At 38.0% G+C, this 13,961-nt stretch overlaps 1 protein-coding gene across 1 annotated transcript; it reads right to left on the bottom strand.

Annotated features, from left to right (window-relative positions):
* Positions 1–10,061: 10,061 nt before the first annotated feature.
* Positions 10,062–11,009, bottom strand: LOC123794597 (olfactory receptor 9S13-like). The gene has a single exon (XM_045800756.2). It carries the CDS (start codon positions 11,007–11,009, stop codon positions 10,062–10,064), a length of 948 nt encoding a protein of 315 aa, XP_045656712.2.
* Between the last annotated feature and the right edge of the window lie 2,952 nt (positions 11,010–13,961).

The following is a 13,961-nucleotide window of genomic DNA, read 5'->3' as shown; positions in this document are numbered from 1 at the left end:
TCTCTCTCTGTCGAATAAATAAATAAAATCTTAAAAAAAAAAAAAAAAAAAAGAAAGAAAGAAAGAAGAAAAAAGAAATATATATCGTTTACATAACATTCTCTGAAAATAGAAAGTCAAAAACTAGAAAAGCTCATTACCAGTTCCCTCATATTTGTCTCTGTTTTACGAGCTCACTGGATTATCTTGACACAAAGGCATGGCAGCAGGTAGCAGGTCTCTGTGTCCTTTCCGCAGAACTGTCAAGAGCATCAATTCCACGACACACCGCGCAGTCGCCCAGGATTCTGGGCTGGGTTACGTGCCCAAGTGAGTGTTCTCCCAGCAGGCACGTCCCTGGGGACCACCCTCCCTGCGGAAGCGCATCTCACGGGGTGGTCCTGAGGCCCTTGCTCAGCCGGTGAGGTGCGTCCCGGGCGGGGGCCACGCAGGCACGAGGCGGGACAGACCCTGCGGAGCCTGCGCGGACGGGAGGGGCCTGGAGTCCCACAGCCCCACCGCTCACCGAACGACGCCAACCAAGACACGCTGCACTGGACAGGGAAAATGTAAACCAGCAGGGTCCGGGTCCTGCTGCATCGGGGGCGCCGACTGGACCCCAGCCCCGGGGACGGCTGCCCGCCCAGCAGGTGAACACACGGGTGGGACGCAGGGAGCACAAGGGACAGCGGCCTTCACCACCCTTCGGCCGGCAGTGTCCTGACGCACGGGGTGTCTCCGCAGGGAACAGGTGCCCCCGGCAGGGTCTCGGGCACGCGGGTGGCCTCCCAGAAGCAGCGCACGCCACCCGGTGCCCTCCGTGCAGCGCCCTGGGCCGGACCGCGGTGACGCTTGCTGCTCGGGCGCCGGCCGAGCTCGCAGAGCCCTGGGCTGGGGCTGCGTCAGGGCTTCTGGCCTGAGACGTGGCAAGAGTCACAGCCCAACGACAAGATAAACCAGGGCAACTATCACTTTGCCCTCTGCACGGCGGCCGCGTGCTGTCCGGGGGGCGTAGGCCGGCTCAGCGCTCCGCCACCCCAGCGCCCCTCTGGCAGAGAATTTAAAGTAACTTTGATTACTATGTCAACGGTTATAATGGAAATAATAGACAACATGAAAGATCATAAATTTAATTTTAGGGAAAAGATAGGAACTATAAGAAAAAAATGGAAATGCTGGAAATCAATACAGTAATGTAGATGAAGAATGTCTTGGATATTCTCATTAGTATACTTCACACATCTCCCCAAAATTATCAGAATTAATGAACATGAAGATAAATCAATATAAATTATTTAAAGTGAAGTGCAAAGAGATAAGACATTTTTAAAAGAGACAGCAGACATCCAGTAACTGTGGGACAATATCAAACAGCGTAACATATGGGTAATTGAAATCTCAGACAAGTTACGGACAAGTTTGAAGATACGTTTGCAGGTAAGTTTGATAAATAAGGCACCTGGGTAACTAAAAATTTTCCAAAGTAAGTGACAGATGCAAAACCAGAGATCCGACCAGGATAAGTATCAAAAATACTGCACATAGATGTATCATATTCAAACTACTTAAATCCAAAGACAAAGAGAAAATCATGAACATAACAAGAAAAGTGAAGGAAGGGCATCTATAAAAGAAATAAGGTTGAGAAGAATGGGAAAACAGAAAAGTTCTCGTAAGAAACCATGCAAGCAAGGAAACAATAGCGTAACATCTTTAAAGTGCTGAAAAACCAAACAAACAAAAAAAACTACAGACTTAGAATTCTATATCCAATGAAAATACCGTTCAGATATAAAAAGGAGAAAGACTGTCTAAGATAAAAACAAAGAATTCATTTCCCGCTTAAGAAAGGGTACTGAAATATTTCATAGGGAAGCAATATAATACAGGACAGAAACTTGAATCTACAGGAATTAAAAGTTTCAAAATGGGATAAATGAAGGTAAAATAAAATCTTACTTTCTCATTTTAAATTTCTGTAAAAGATAACTGTTTAAATAAGGAGTCAGCAAACTATACAGCCCTTGAGCAAATCTGACCAGCCACAAGTTTTTATATGTCTGTGAGTTAAAAACATTTATTCACTTTTAAATACATAATTTTAAATGACTGGATAAAATCAAAAGAAGGATATTTGATGACACAAGAAAATTATACGTGTCTCAAAAATGTCAGTAAAGTTTTGTGGGAAATTTGCGACGCTCATTCATTCATGTTTCTCTATGGTTGTTCTCTGTTACAATGACAGAGTTCAGAAACTGCAAGAGACCCAGTTACGTTGTACATTTCCTTCACATATTTTTATTTGATGCTTTTGTTTGTTTGTGTCTTTATCTTTCCACATTTATTTGGCACATTGCTTATTGAAGGCTCTTCATAAAGACAAAATGTCTAAAATGCACATTTTCACTCTTTATATAACATGATTTTTTTATTGCTTTGAGAATTTACTGTAATCTGACTGGATCATTATTGGTGAATTCCCAATTTTGGTATATTTGAGTCTCTCCTTCGAGAAACGTGAATTACTGAATTTTGGATAGAAGTCTGATAGCCAGTATTGTGGTATACAAGTGAGGGAGGAATCCAGAAGCATCTCACATTTGCTCAGAATATAGTTTTAATTGCTTGATCCTTTGGTATGAAGCCCACTTACGTTCTGCGCTGTCTCCAAATCTAGAAATTCTTTGTTTTACACTGCCTGGGATATAAATCTCAAATCTGTGGTGTGGGAGAAGCAATCACCCAGCATCACTATGTGGGGGAATGAAGGAAATCAGAAAGTCATCCCAAAATATGCCTCCTTGACATAAAAAGTGTTTTGAGTTAAAGGCAATTAAGAAATAACAAACCCAGAAAAAGCTCTCCCTTTTTGCCTAAAGAAATGAATCCCTCTTTAACTGGAGATGTACTCTTATCAGCCCAGAGACGGCACCAAAGAAATCTGCAAATAAAACTTACTCCATTAGTGTTTTCTGACATTATTTAACTTCTCTCAGTTTGGCACTGTGGAAGCCTAAAACTGCTTTCTTTTGTCCCATCATTTCTCTGTAAATTTACTGTTGTTTGTGGAGGAAGCTATATAAACTGGAATTCTAAATCACCATTTTAACTTACTTCTATTTTAGGGTTCTCCCATGTGTGTGCACTGCACACATTAATAAACTGTTTTTTTCTCTTGTTCATCTGTCTTTTCGTTTGAGTCCCAGATGAAGACCAGAGAGGGGTAGAAGTAAAGCTTTGACTCCCTACCAAAGAAGCAGGCGAAATTACGTATTTGTAAGCATGATTCTTGAAAGTTGTTAGTTCATTAATCACAAAATAAATGTGGCTTATACATTTATTTGCCTTTCAAAAAATTGATGTCCTGAGATAAACGATGCAGGAGTTCTGTGGTGGTCATATATTCATCAGGGACACTTGCTCTTTCTAACTTGTTGCCCTGCACCCTTCAGCGGGGGAGATACCACTTTGTAGTTCGTGACAAATATCACTCTGAAATTTTCCAGCTTCTTCTTACAAAGGGGGGAAGTTCACTTCTCCCTCTTTTGAGTCTGGGGTGGCCTTGTGAATTACATCAACTTATATGATGTGGTGGCATTGATGTTGTGGGAATTTTTAACCTTTATGAGGATTTGCAAATTCCCCTCTTGCTATATTTGTGAACTCTGTGCCCATCACCATGTTGAGGAGATGGGATTAATAGTCTAGAGAATGAGACATGTGGCCGAGAGCCCTCAGAGACAGTCACCCACCCAACAGCAAACAGGCAGATATGTAAGTGAGGCCGTGAAACACCATTTGACTGCAAGACACTGAATGATAAGCTTTTTAACGTTTGTTGTTTTAAGCCACTTAGTTTGGTAACACCACTGCTTGACCTCCAGCCAAAGAGAGAAATCTTTAATTAAAAAAAAAACACACACACATTATAGCCCTGATGAATTAAGAAGGAAAAAAAGATGTACGAATTTCCTTTAAGGATACTTAAATTTCCAAATGACACTGCCGCTTTTACCCTTTTGGTGAGATCATAACCATACAACCTGATGAGAAAACTCATGGATGTTACTCAGCCTAACAGACTAAAAATGAAAAACCATAATAATATTTATTGATAAGGAAAAATTCAACCTCCACTTCTGATGCAAGCTATAAAAGAATTATAATATAAAGGAAGTTCTACACCTCAGCCAAAGCATCTACAATGGAACAACAATTAACATCATACCTAATAGTGAGAGAATTTTCTGCTAACACCAGGAAAAAGACAAGAGTATCTGGCTCACCACCTCTGTTCACCATCGAATTGGGGTTCAAGAAGGTGCAATACAGTAAGAAAAAGAAATAAAAGGCACGCAAAATTAAAAAGAAGACGTGTAAAACTGCATTAGCAGATGACATAATTATCTGTGCATTAAATTCAATAAAATCTACAAAAAATACCAAAATTAACAAATGTCCAACCAACCTTACTCTCTTGGGATAAACTGTACTGGTCATGATGCAATATCCTTTTTATATATTATGGATTTGATTTTTCTAAAACTTTATCAAGAATGTTTGCCTATATATTCAGGAGAGATGGATATGCTATCAAAGTAATGGCCTCATAATGAGTTGCAGTGTATTATTTCTATTTATTTTCTAGTGGAGTTTGAGTAGAACTGTAATTCCACAAAAAAATACAATTTTTGATAGAAAAAAATATTAAATATTTAGTGATAAGTCTGACAAATGGGTAAGCCCAGTTCACTAAAAACTAGAAAATATTGACAAGAGAAATTACAGAAGACCTAAATAAATGGAGAGATGTGTCACAGTCATTCATTGGAACACTCAATAATATTAAGAGATGTGTTATACCCAAATTGATCTATGAATTCACCTCAATTTGAATCAAAATCCCAATAAGGTTTTTGTAGTTATGGGCAAGTTTATCCTAAAGTTTTACATAGAAATTCAAAGGAACTAGGATTGCCAAAACAACTTAAAAAAGAACAAGTTGGAGACCTAAATAATTTTAACACTAGTCTTGCAATTCTAAGATATTATAAATCAAAACCATATGGAAATTACATCAAGATATCCAAGTAGACCAAAGCAAGACAGCCCAAAATAGATCTATGCCTATATTGTCATATGCTTTCTCAGCAAGGACACAAAAGCAATTCATTGGAAAAAGAGAGAATCTTTTCAACAAAGTGCCGGAACAATTGGGTATCCATATACAAAAAATGAAATTTATTTATACTTCTCACCACATACAAAAATTAACCCAAAATACATCATAGAAATAGATGCAAAACCTAAAATATAAAATTCCTGGGAAACCTAGAAGAAAATGTTCGTGACTTCTAAAACTTATTAAAAAAAAACAAACAAGGGGGAAGAAAGAGAACTGAATAAACACTGCAAATAGAGGGGGTTGCAAAGGTTAAAGAAAAAACAAACTGCAAACAAAAAGGAAGAAACAAAAATATTAATAACGTATCAGATAGGATTCTGGGGAAAATCATTAGGCACATACAGAATAATACTGCATTATAATTTTACTACGTTTGAACTTCAAGTGTACGGAAAGGGATTTATGGTAATCCTTGTTTCATGCTACACTATCAGCTTCAGACCACATGTGACATGAACCGTTTCCCTCTTCTCTCATACCTGCATCCCCCATCCCAAGGTAATATCCTGACTCCCTTGTTAATCATTCCGTTGCTAACATTTAATATAGTTCGAGTAAATACATATGTCTTTTTAATTATTTTTATTTCTGTTGCCTTTATTAAAAAGTATCACATACAGAATTCCATATAATTTATGTATACACACCCCTCAAGGAGGTAAAGCTTAACTCCCCACTTCTTAAGAGGAAGCTATACTTAGTGATTTGCTTCCAAAGAGAACAGTATGAAAAGAGAGAAAAAGTAACTACAGAGGAAAACTTGGTAAGTACTACCTCAGCCAGGTGGTAATATTAACATTGTCACGGATTAAGTAATGATGACATATACTACACGCATCCTTGATATCGTGTGTTGAGAATGACACTTCACCTGTCTTCCTTCCAAAAACCATAAGAAAAAATTTCAGTCAAACCCCAGCTGGGAGGCATTCTACAAAATAACTGACCAGTACTCCTCAAAACTATCAGGGTTATCAAAAACAAGGAAGGTCTGAAAAACGGTCCCAGTTTAAGGTAGGCTAAAGATGCATGAGAATAAAATGTAGAATAAAACGGCACCCTGAGAGAGTCCCTGGAAAAGAAAAAGAATGTTAAGAAAAACACTAATGAAATCTGAATACAGTATGGACTTCAGTTTTTTAAAAAAGCGAATTCTATATGTAATGTTTTGGGACTGACTTTCGTCCTTACTATATTATTGCTCAGATTCACTCTCATTGTGGGTATATCTATCATTTCTTTGTTGTATAATAATCTGTTGTGTAAAAACAACAGTTTTCATTGATCAAAATTCCTGTTGAGGCACATTTTATTTCTGGAACTTTTATCTTGTTAGCTATGCTGTCATCGATATTCTTACACATGTCTTCTCCACTACATGTGTAAGATCTTCTCTTGGGCATCTGTTCGGGAATAGAGTTTGTGTGTCATAAGATACATAAATAACGCACTAGAAGAGATAGTGACAAACTTCCTAAATTATTTTTACTTTTTTACACCACCAAATGTAATGTAAAATTTACATTTACAGATTCAATCAGTGCTCCCGTGGGCACTGATTTGGTCTGGCCCCTGGGTAGATGGGACTGCCTCCTGTACTTTGTTCAGGAAGGTGGCACTAAGACAAGGATCTGCTTCGGGGTCCATAGTCAGGTCCTCAATCAGCAATCTATTGCTGGGTACACAGACAGGAGTGTCTCCTGCTGCCTCCCTAGACCTTAGGACTGCTGGCCACTGTGGCAGATGCAGACAGGAGTGTTTCCTGCCTAGTCCCTGTGTCAACAGGACCACTGATGAACTGCCGTGGGGACAGGCTGGAACCCTGTTACAGGACTACTCAAAATCTACAGTCTGACCCAGTTTGGTGGGCTTATCTCCAGGGGCTCCCAGACTCTGGCGGAGAGGGGCTAGAGCTGGTTTACCAGCTACTTCAGGGTCCACAGCCAAGATGAAGGTCTGTACGCCTATTACCCAACCCATGGATGGACATGATTCCCTTGAGTGCCCTGCCATATGGGACTGGTCACAGGATCAAGTCAAAAGGGGCTGCATTTGAGTCCTCAGGGGTATGGAGCTGTTTCCAGGACCATAGCTGGGACCATGTTGATGAGTCAGGCTGCTTGGGTGTGGGCCTGTGATCTCAAAGCTGTTCTCTACCATCTTGGACTGCACCAGGGTTGCATAGTCTCCTACCTGGATCCCAAACCTTCCCAAACCTCCCACAAAGGCATTGTTGTCCATGGACGGATGCCAAATTATTGTTCAGGAATATGAAAAGAGGATGGTTTATTCTATCATCTTGCTGATATCACTCTTCCCTTCTTCTTTGTAATTTTTGAATTATACTTTTCTACTGCATAATCCAAAGAATTTTATAATTTTCCAAATTGAGGTCTTACACATCTTTTGCTGAATTATATTAAATCCTTGATAATCTCTGATACACATATAAATGGTACAGCCTTTTAATTAAATATTTTAGTTGTTCATTACTGTTCTGTAGACATGAAATTGGTTTTTTTAAAGATTTCATTTATTCATGTGAGAGAGAGAGAGAGACCATGAGTAGGGGGGAGAGACAGAGGGAGAAGCAGACTCCCCGCTGAGCCAGAGCCCAATGTGGGGCTTGATCCCAGGACGCAAAGATCATGACCTGAGCTGAAGGCAGACACTTAACCATCTGAGCCACCCAGACACTCCATGAAATTGATTTTTTATGTTAATCCAGACATCTGTATAAACACTTCATATTTTCTTTGTAAATAATCATGTAAATGAACTGTTTCATCCTACACTTAATCCCTGAAACTTTAAATTTCTATTTATCATAACATTGCTCTTACTAGATATAATAAAATGCTGAACTGCATTGGGGATAATGGGGATTTGTCTTTTTCCTAATTTTATAGAAAATATGTCTAACAGCTTCCCCTTTAGAATGTGTGTTTATTCAGTTTGTATAAATGTACTTTGACAGACTACTGAAGTTTAGGGGTTATTTTTAAGGTTTTATTTATTTATTTGAATGAGAGAGAGAGCAGGGGAGAGGCAAAGAGGGAGAAGCAGACTCCCCGCTGAGCAGGGAGCCCAACGCGAGGCTCGATCCCAGGACCCTGAGATCATGACCTGAGCAGGAGGCAGACCTGACTCAACCACCCACGTGCCCTGAAGTTTAGTTATTTTTCTGATTTCACTGTTTTTAAAATCATAAAGGTCTGTTTATCAAATACTCTTTCATCTATGAGATAATATGGTTTTTTATATTACTCAACAATAAAAAGTTATCATCTAAATAAGTCGAGTACACTGAAATAAGAAACGTCATCTAAAGAATCCTTAACATCAAAAGTAAACAGAAAAATTATATATATAATGATGAAAACAAAAGCAAATTACATGGAAAACTATGTAAAAGTTTTAAATATATCATTAAAAACAGAAAATAAAATAACCAACACATGAATTTAGAAACAAAAATTTAATAAAACCAAAAGATCTTAAGTAAATGAATTAAAATAATTATGTAGATATGCAAATATATATGCAGATATTACATTAATGAATACAAAGTGTGTATGCATTAAATTTATGAGTTGTAATTTTGAATACATCTAAGCAAAACAAAACTAGAACAATAAACCTATGTAACAGCTGGATGCGACATTATAAACTATTTTAAAGATAATGACCAGGAACTCAAAATTCTCATAGTATAAAGTCAAAACCGTGGCAAATTTAATTAAAGAACATAAATACGGGGCTCCTGGGGGGCTCAGTTGGTTAAGCACCTGCCTTTGGCTCAGGTCATGATCCCAGCGTCCTAGGATCCAGCCCTGCATCCGGCTCCCTTCCCGGCTCAGTGTGGAGTCTGCTTCTCCCTCTCCTTCTGCCTTTCCCACCCCTGTTTGTGCTTGCTCACTCTCTCTCTCTCTCCTGTTCTCTCTCTCAAGTAAATAAAATCTTTTAAAAAAGAACATAAATAGATAAAGTTCTAAGGATTAATAATACAAAAGTATAGATAACCACAGACATCGAAAGAATTAAATTATATTAAGATGTGATTTTATGTCACTCCATGGCAATGATTTTTCAGATCTAGAGAAAAAGAAGGATTTTCAATCAATTTACAAGTTGTGAAAATGACCCCAGAATGTAAATAGACAGTAATGAGACCAATAAGCATGAGTGATACTGGAAAGATTGTCAAACATTTGTTGTTAAGACCCCCATGATAAGATAGTTTTATAGCAACCACATCACATTTATTTATTTATTTTTATTTTTTGCTTCTTGATGGAATCATTAATTTTTGGACAATGGAAGGACATTATTGAGAATATTATTGGTCTAATACTTTGTACCACTCCTTTGTATAATTTAGACAAAGCCAATAGTTCATATTATCATAGCACCTTGAATTCGCATTTGCAAAGATTGGACAGTGGCAAGCTTGATTATTATTTGGTGAAAACAAAGAGCATAGAGCTTCAGTAGTGTCTCTCTCACCTTTCTCCCCCCGCAGATATATAGACGGATATGTAAATACTTACACATATTCATATATATTTGTAGATATTATATTAATAAATTGAATGTGTGTGTTAATTTGGTATACCGTGTTTGTAAGTTGCAATTTTGCATACACGCAGGAAAAATAAAACATTAACAACAAACCTGCATAATAACTAGACATCACACCAAGAAATAATTGTGTAGGATTATGAAAAACCTATAATAATTTTTAAATTCGTTCCTAAAGAATCCATTGATTTTATAAAAATAAAATAAACTTTGATCTTCAAAACATCTGGATGTCTTTAGTTGAAACTATTGTATAACAAATTATTGGAAATATTGCTTTTAGTCTCTTCTAAGTTTTATAGATAGCTGGGCATCAATGAAAAGATAATTTTCTCAATAATACCTTTTTCACAGCATTTTTCACCTCCCTGTTCCTTAAACTATAAATCAATGGATTTAACATAGGGATGATAAGCGTGTAGAACACAGCTATAATCTTGCTTTTCTCTGGTGAAGAGATGGCCCCAGGCTGGGCATACATGAAGAACACGGTTCCATAGAATAAACTCACCACAGTGATGTGAGAGCTGCAAGTGGAGAAAGTCTTACTCCTGCCATGGGGGGAGGGGATCCTCAGGACGGTGGAGAGGATGGAAGCATAGGAAACCAGAATGACAGCTGTGGTGGTGAGGATGATGACGGCAGAGAGAATGAACAGCACAATCTCGTTCACAGAGGTGTCATCGCATGAGATCTTGATCAGGGCTGGGACGTCACAGAAAAAGTGGTCCAGTCTGTTTTCTCCACAGAAATGCAAACTGAAGGTGAAACCTGTTTGTATCATGGAGTTAATGCCTCCACAGGTATAGGAGCCCATCACCAAACGAACACAAGCCTGTTGAGACATACGAACAGGATAGAGGAAGGGCGAGCAAATGGCTGAGAAGTGATCATACGCCATCACGGCCAGAAGAAAGCCTTCAGTCCCAACACAGAGAGCGAAAAGAAAGAACTGTGTTGCACAGCCATTGTAGGAAATTTTCTTGTCCTTGGACAAGAAAGTAGCCAGAGTTTTGGGAGCAATGACTGTGGAGTAGCAGAGATCTAAATAGGACAAGTTTCTGAGAAAGAAATACATAGGTGTGTGAAGTCTGGAGTCTATTTTAATGACAATTATCATGCTGATATTTCCCACCACAATGACCGTGTAGATCAGCAGGAAGAATAAGAATAAGAGAATCTGTGTATCTGGAGCGGTTCTGAATCCCAGCAGAGTGAACTCGGTCACTTCCGAGTAATTCCTGTTCAGCTCTGTCTTCATAGCTGAGATCTATCTGAGAAAATGTGTGCATGATCATGAGGCCTGTGGATTGTCTTGTTAATTTTTGGTTCCTGAAGTTCTCAGTGAGAGAAAAAGTGTTGAGAGGTGTCCTTGGCAACACGTCTGACAGATTAGCCTTATTTTTTCTAATATATTTAGTGTCCTTATAATACGGGACATGTGGATGGGCAAAGGATGTCTGGGACAGTGATGACATCAGCCATTCTATGCCATTTGCTCTAACCCATGGAATCAGATGGACTGCGCCCAGATTCTACGTCTCCCAATCTAACAGAACCTAAGATAACTACCTGCATGTCCAACGCCTTGAGATCGTCTGTCAGACGGCAAATACTAATAATCCCTGTATTACAGGGCTACTGTGAGGGTCACATGAGACTGAATGTGAAAATAAACACTTACAGTTACTAGAACATTTAAAAGCGTAATAAATATTAGCCAAATAAATACACTAGCGAACAAGCACCTAAAAAATTATTTTTGCGTTAGGGATGGAAAGCTAGGTGAAAACACAGGTCATGTCCTTTCCCACCACGAGATGCAGTTAATTTGGTTCTCAAAACATTCTGCTATTTAAGAGACATTAGGAAACACGGGATTACTGTTTCATGAGGGAGAAGGAAGCATCCGTCTAAAAGTCACGTGACGCGATGACTCAAACTCCACACGAATGCTCTGTTCGACCTCTACGTCCTACGTCATTCACTCTGAACCTCTAACCTCTGATTCTGGGACGCCCACTCTCTTGTTGGCAGCCAACCTCCAGCCTGTCTGTTTCCCTTTCCTGTCAGATGCTAACATCTTAGCTACGGGAATCATTCTGTTGACATAGACGTATCATGGTTGAAGTACAAGATTAACTTCCCTAACGAGAAGTATTTTTTTCCTTATCTATGTTGTTAATTAAACTGAAGACATTAATGCAAATAAATAGAGCAAAAAATATCAATATTACACAGGTTTTGTATTTTGCTTTCTTAATAACTATCCTTCCATCTTAATGTCAAACACTAAAGAGACAAAGGGGCTCATGGGTAAAATAGTAATAATTTTTAAATATCAGAAAAATTAAATCCAAGTGGAATAAAATAAATTTTATGTTATGATTCTGTGGTTCCATTACTTTATTTAATTTCTGAACTGACATTTTTTTTCCCTTCAAGGAACTTATCACCATAGTTGAAGTCACGTTTTTATTTAGAAATTTACATAAAATTAAAGTACAGTAGAGTCATAAGTGAAACTGATTTAGCTTCTGTTGCTATTTTTGTGTGTGTGAAGTCAAAATGTTTTATTAGTTATAAGTATGGGATTTTAATTCATATAAATCTGAGTTTTAATCCATGTCCTGCTACTCACTGGCTAACTAATATTAGGCAAATTGTCCAAATTCCACAGAGCCTCAGTTTTCTCATTAGCAAACTGTATTTTAGAATATTTACCTCATAGGGGCGCCTGGGTGGCACAGCGGTTAAGCATCTGCCTTCAGCTCAGGGCGTGATCCTGGCGTTGTGGGATCGAGCCCCACGTCAGGCTCCTCCGCTATGAGCCTGCTTCTCCCTCTTCCACTCCCCCTGTTTGTGTTCCCTCTCTCGCTGGCTGTCTCTCTCTGTCAAATAAATAAATAAAATCTTTTAAAAAAAAAAAGAATATTTACCTCATAGGATTGTTGTTATAAGGATTAACTTAAATGATGTGTATAAATTAAATGAAATATGTAGCATCTGAGAAGAAAAAGTGCTCAAATAATGGATCTATGAAAGACTGAATGGAAAAAAATAAATGTTTGCCAAATTAAGAAAATGATCTTCAGAAAAAGTTGACTTTCAATAACTATGTACCTTACTTGAGATCCAGCAGTTTCCAAACAAGGATCGTTGAAGAATTTTAATAGCTGATCATTCCTTTAAAGGAAGCTCTGAGAAAACTGTAGTGAACTACAAAAGGGCTTCACAGTATGTGTTAGACTCCTTCTACTATCTGAGTACACTGAATCAGTAGACTTTTTTTATTTCTAAGTCTCATGTACCTTAATTTTACTTACTTGAACTAAAAGAGAATCTTAGTTTGGGTGTTCAGTTTGAACCTCAAGAAATATCTTACTCTATATTCTGCAAAGGCAGGGCTGAAAATTCCTGTGTTATCTGCTATATGTTTGATCTAGCCATATAGTTATTCTTAAAACCGAGGAGGGAGATTAGAAATATATATATACAAATGTGTGATGTTCATGAAAAGTAAGAAGGCCCTGGAGGTCAATTAGGTCAGTGTTTGCAAACGTCCCCATACCTCAGAATCAGCGGGGGAGGCTTGTTTTGCTCTGCTTTTAATATTGATTCCTAGATCACACCTCATTCTTAATTAATCTGAACATTGAAAATTATCTATTGTGAAATGAGTGTAGAGAAGCATTCATTTGTATTTTAAGATTTCCAACTGACTAAAGAAATCAGTCCCTATGTAGAAGTTTGAGAATCAGTGAATTTGGTCTTCTCCTTGCTTCCTGGAAGAATAGTGATTGTCTCACTCAAAGTCAATCAAAATCATCATTAATTAGAGGGCACATATCGCATGGTGCACTGGTTGTTATACACAAATAATGAATCATGGAACGTTGCATCAAAAACTGGGGATATACTGTATGGTGACTAATATAACAAAATAAAAATTTTTAAAAATCATCATTAATTATGAAGTCTCTTCTAAAAGGATACTCATAACCCTTCATGGTATTGTTTTACAAATACTACCTCCAGGAATTTCTATCTGTATCCAACACATATGTGTAATAAATACAACTAATTTCTTGCTTTTCTGATGCAATGGATGTTTAAAGTAGATCACTACAGGTTTATATAAACCAGGTTCACCCCCACTTCCAAGGCATTCTTTTACTTTCTTTACATTTCCACGCTGTACATCTACTTTTAT

Source organism: Ursus americanus, chromosome 25, assembly GCF_024610735.1.
Source record: "Ursus americanus isolate L20-20 chromosome 25, mUrsAme1.1.p, whole genome shotgun sequence".
Lineage (NCBI taxonomy): Eukaryota > Metazoa > Chordata > Mammalia > Carnivora > Ursidae > Ursus > Ursus americanus.
The sequence above is the reverse complement of the archived record's forward strand: the minus strand, read 5'-3'. Positions and strand labels throughout refer to the sequence as shown.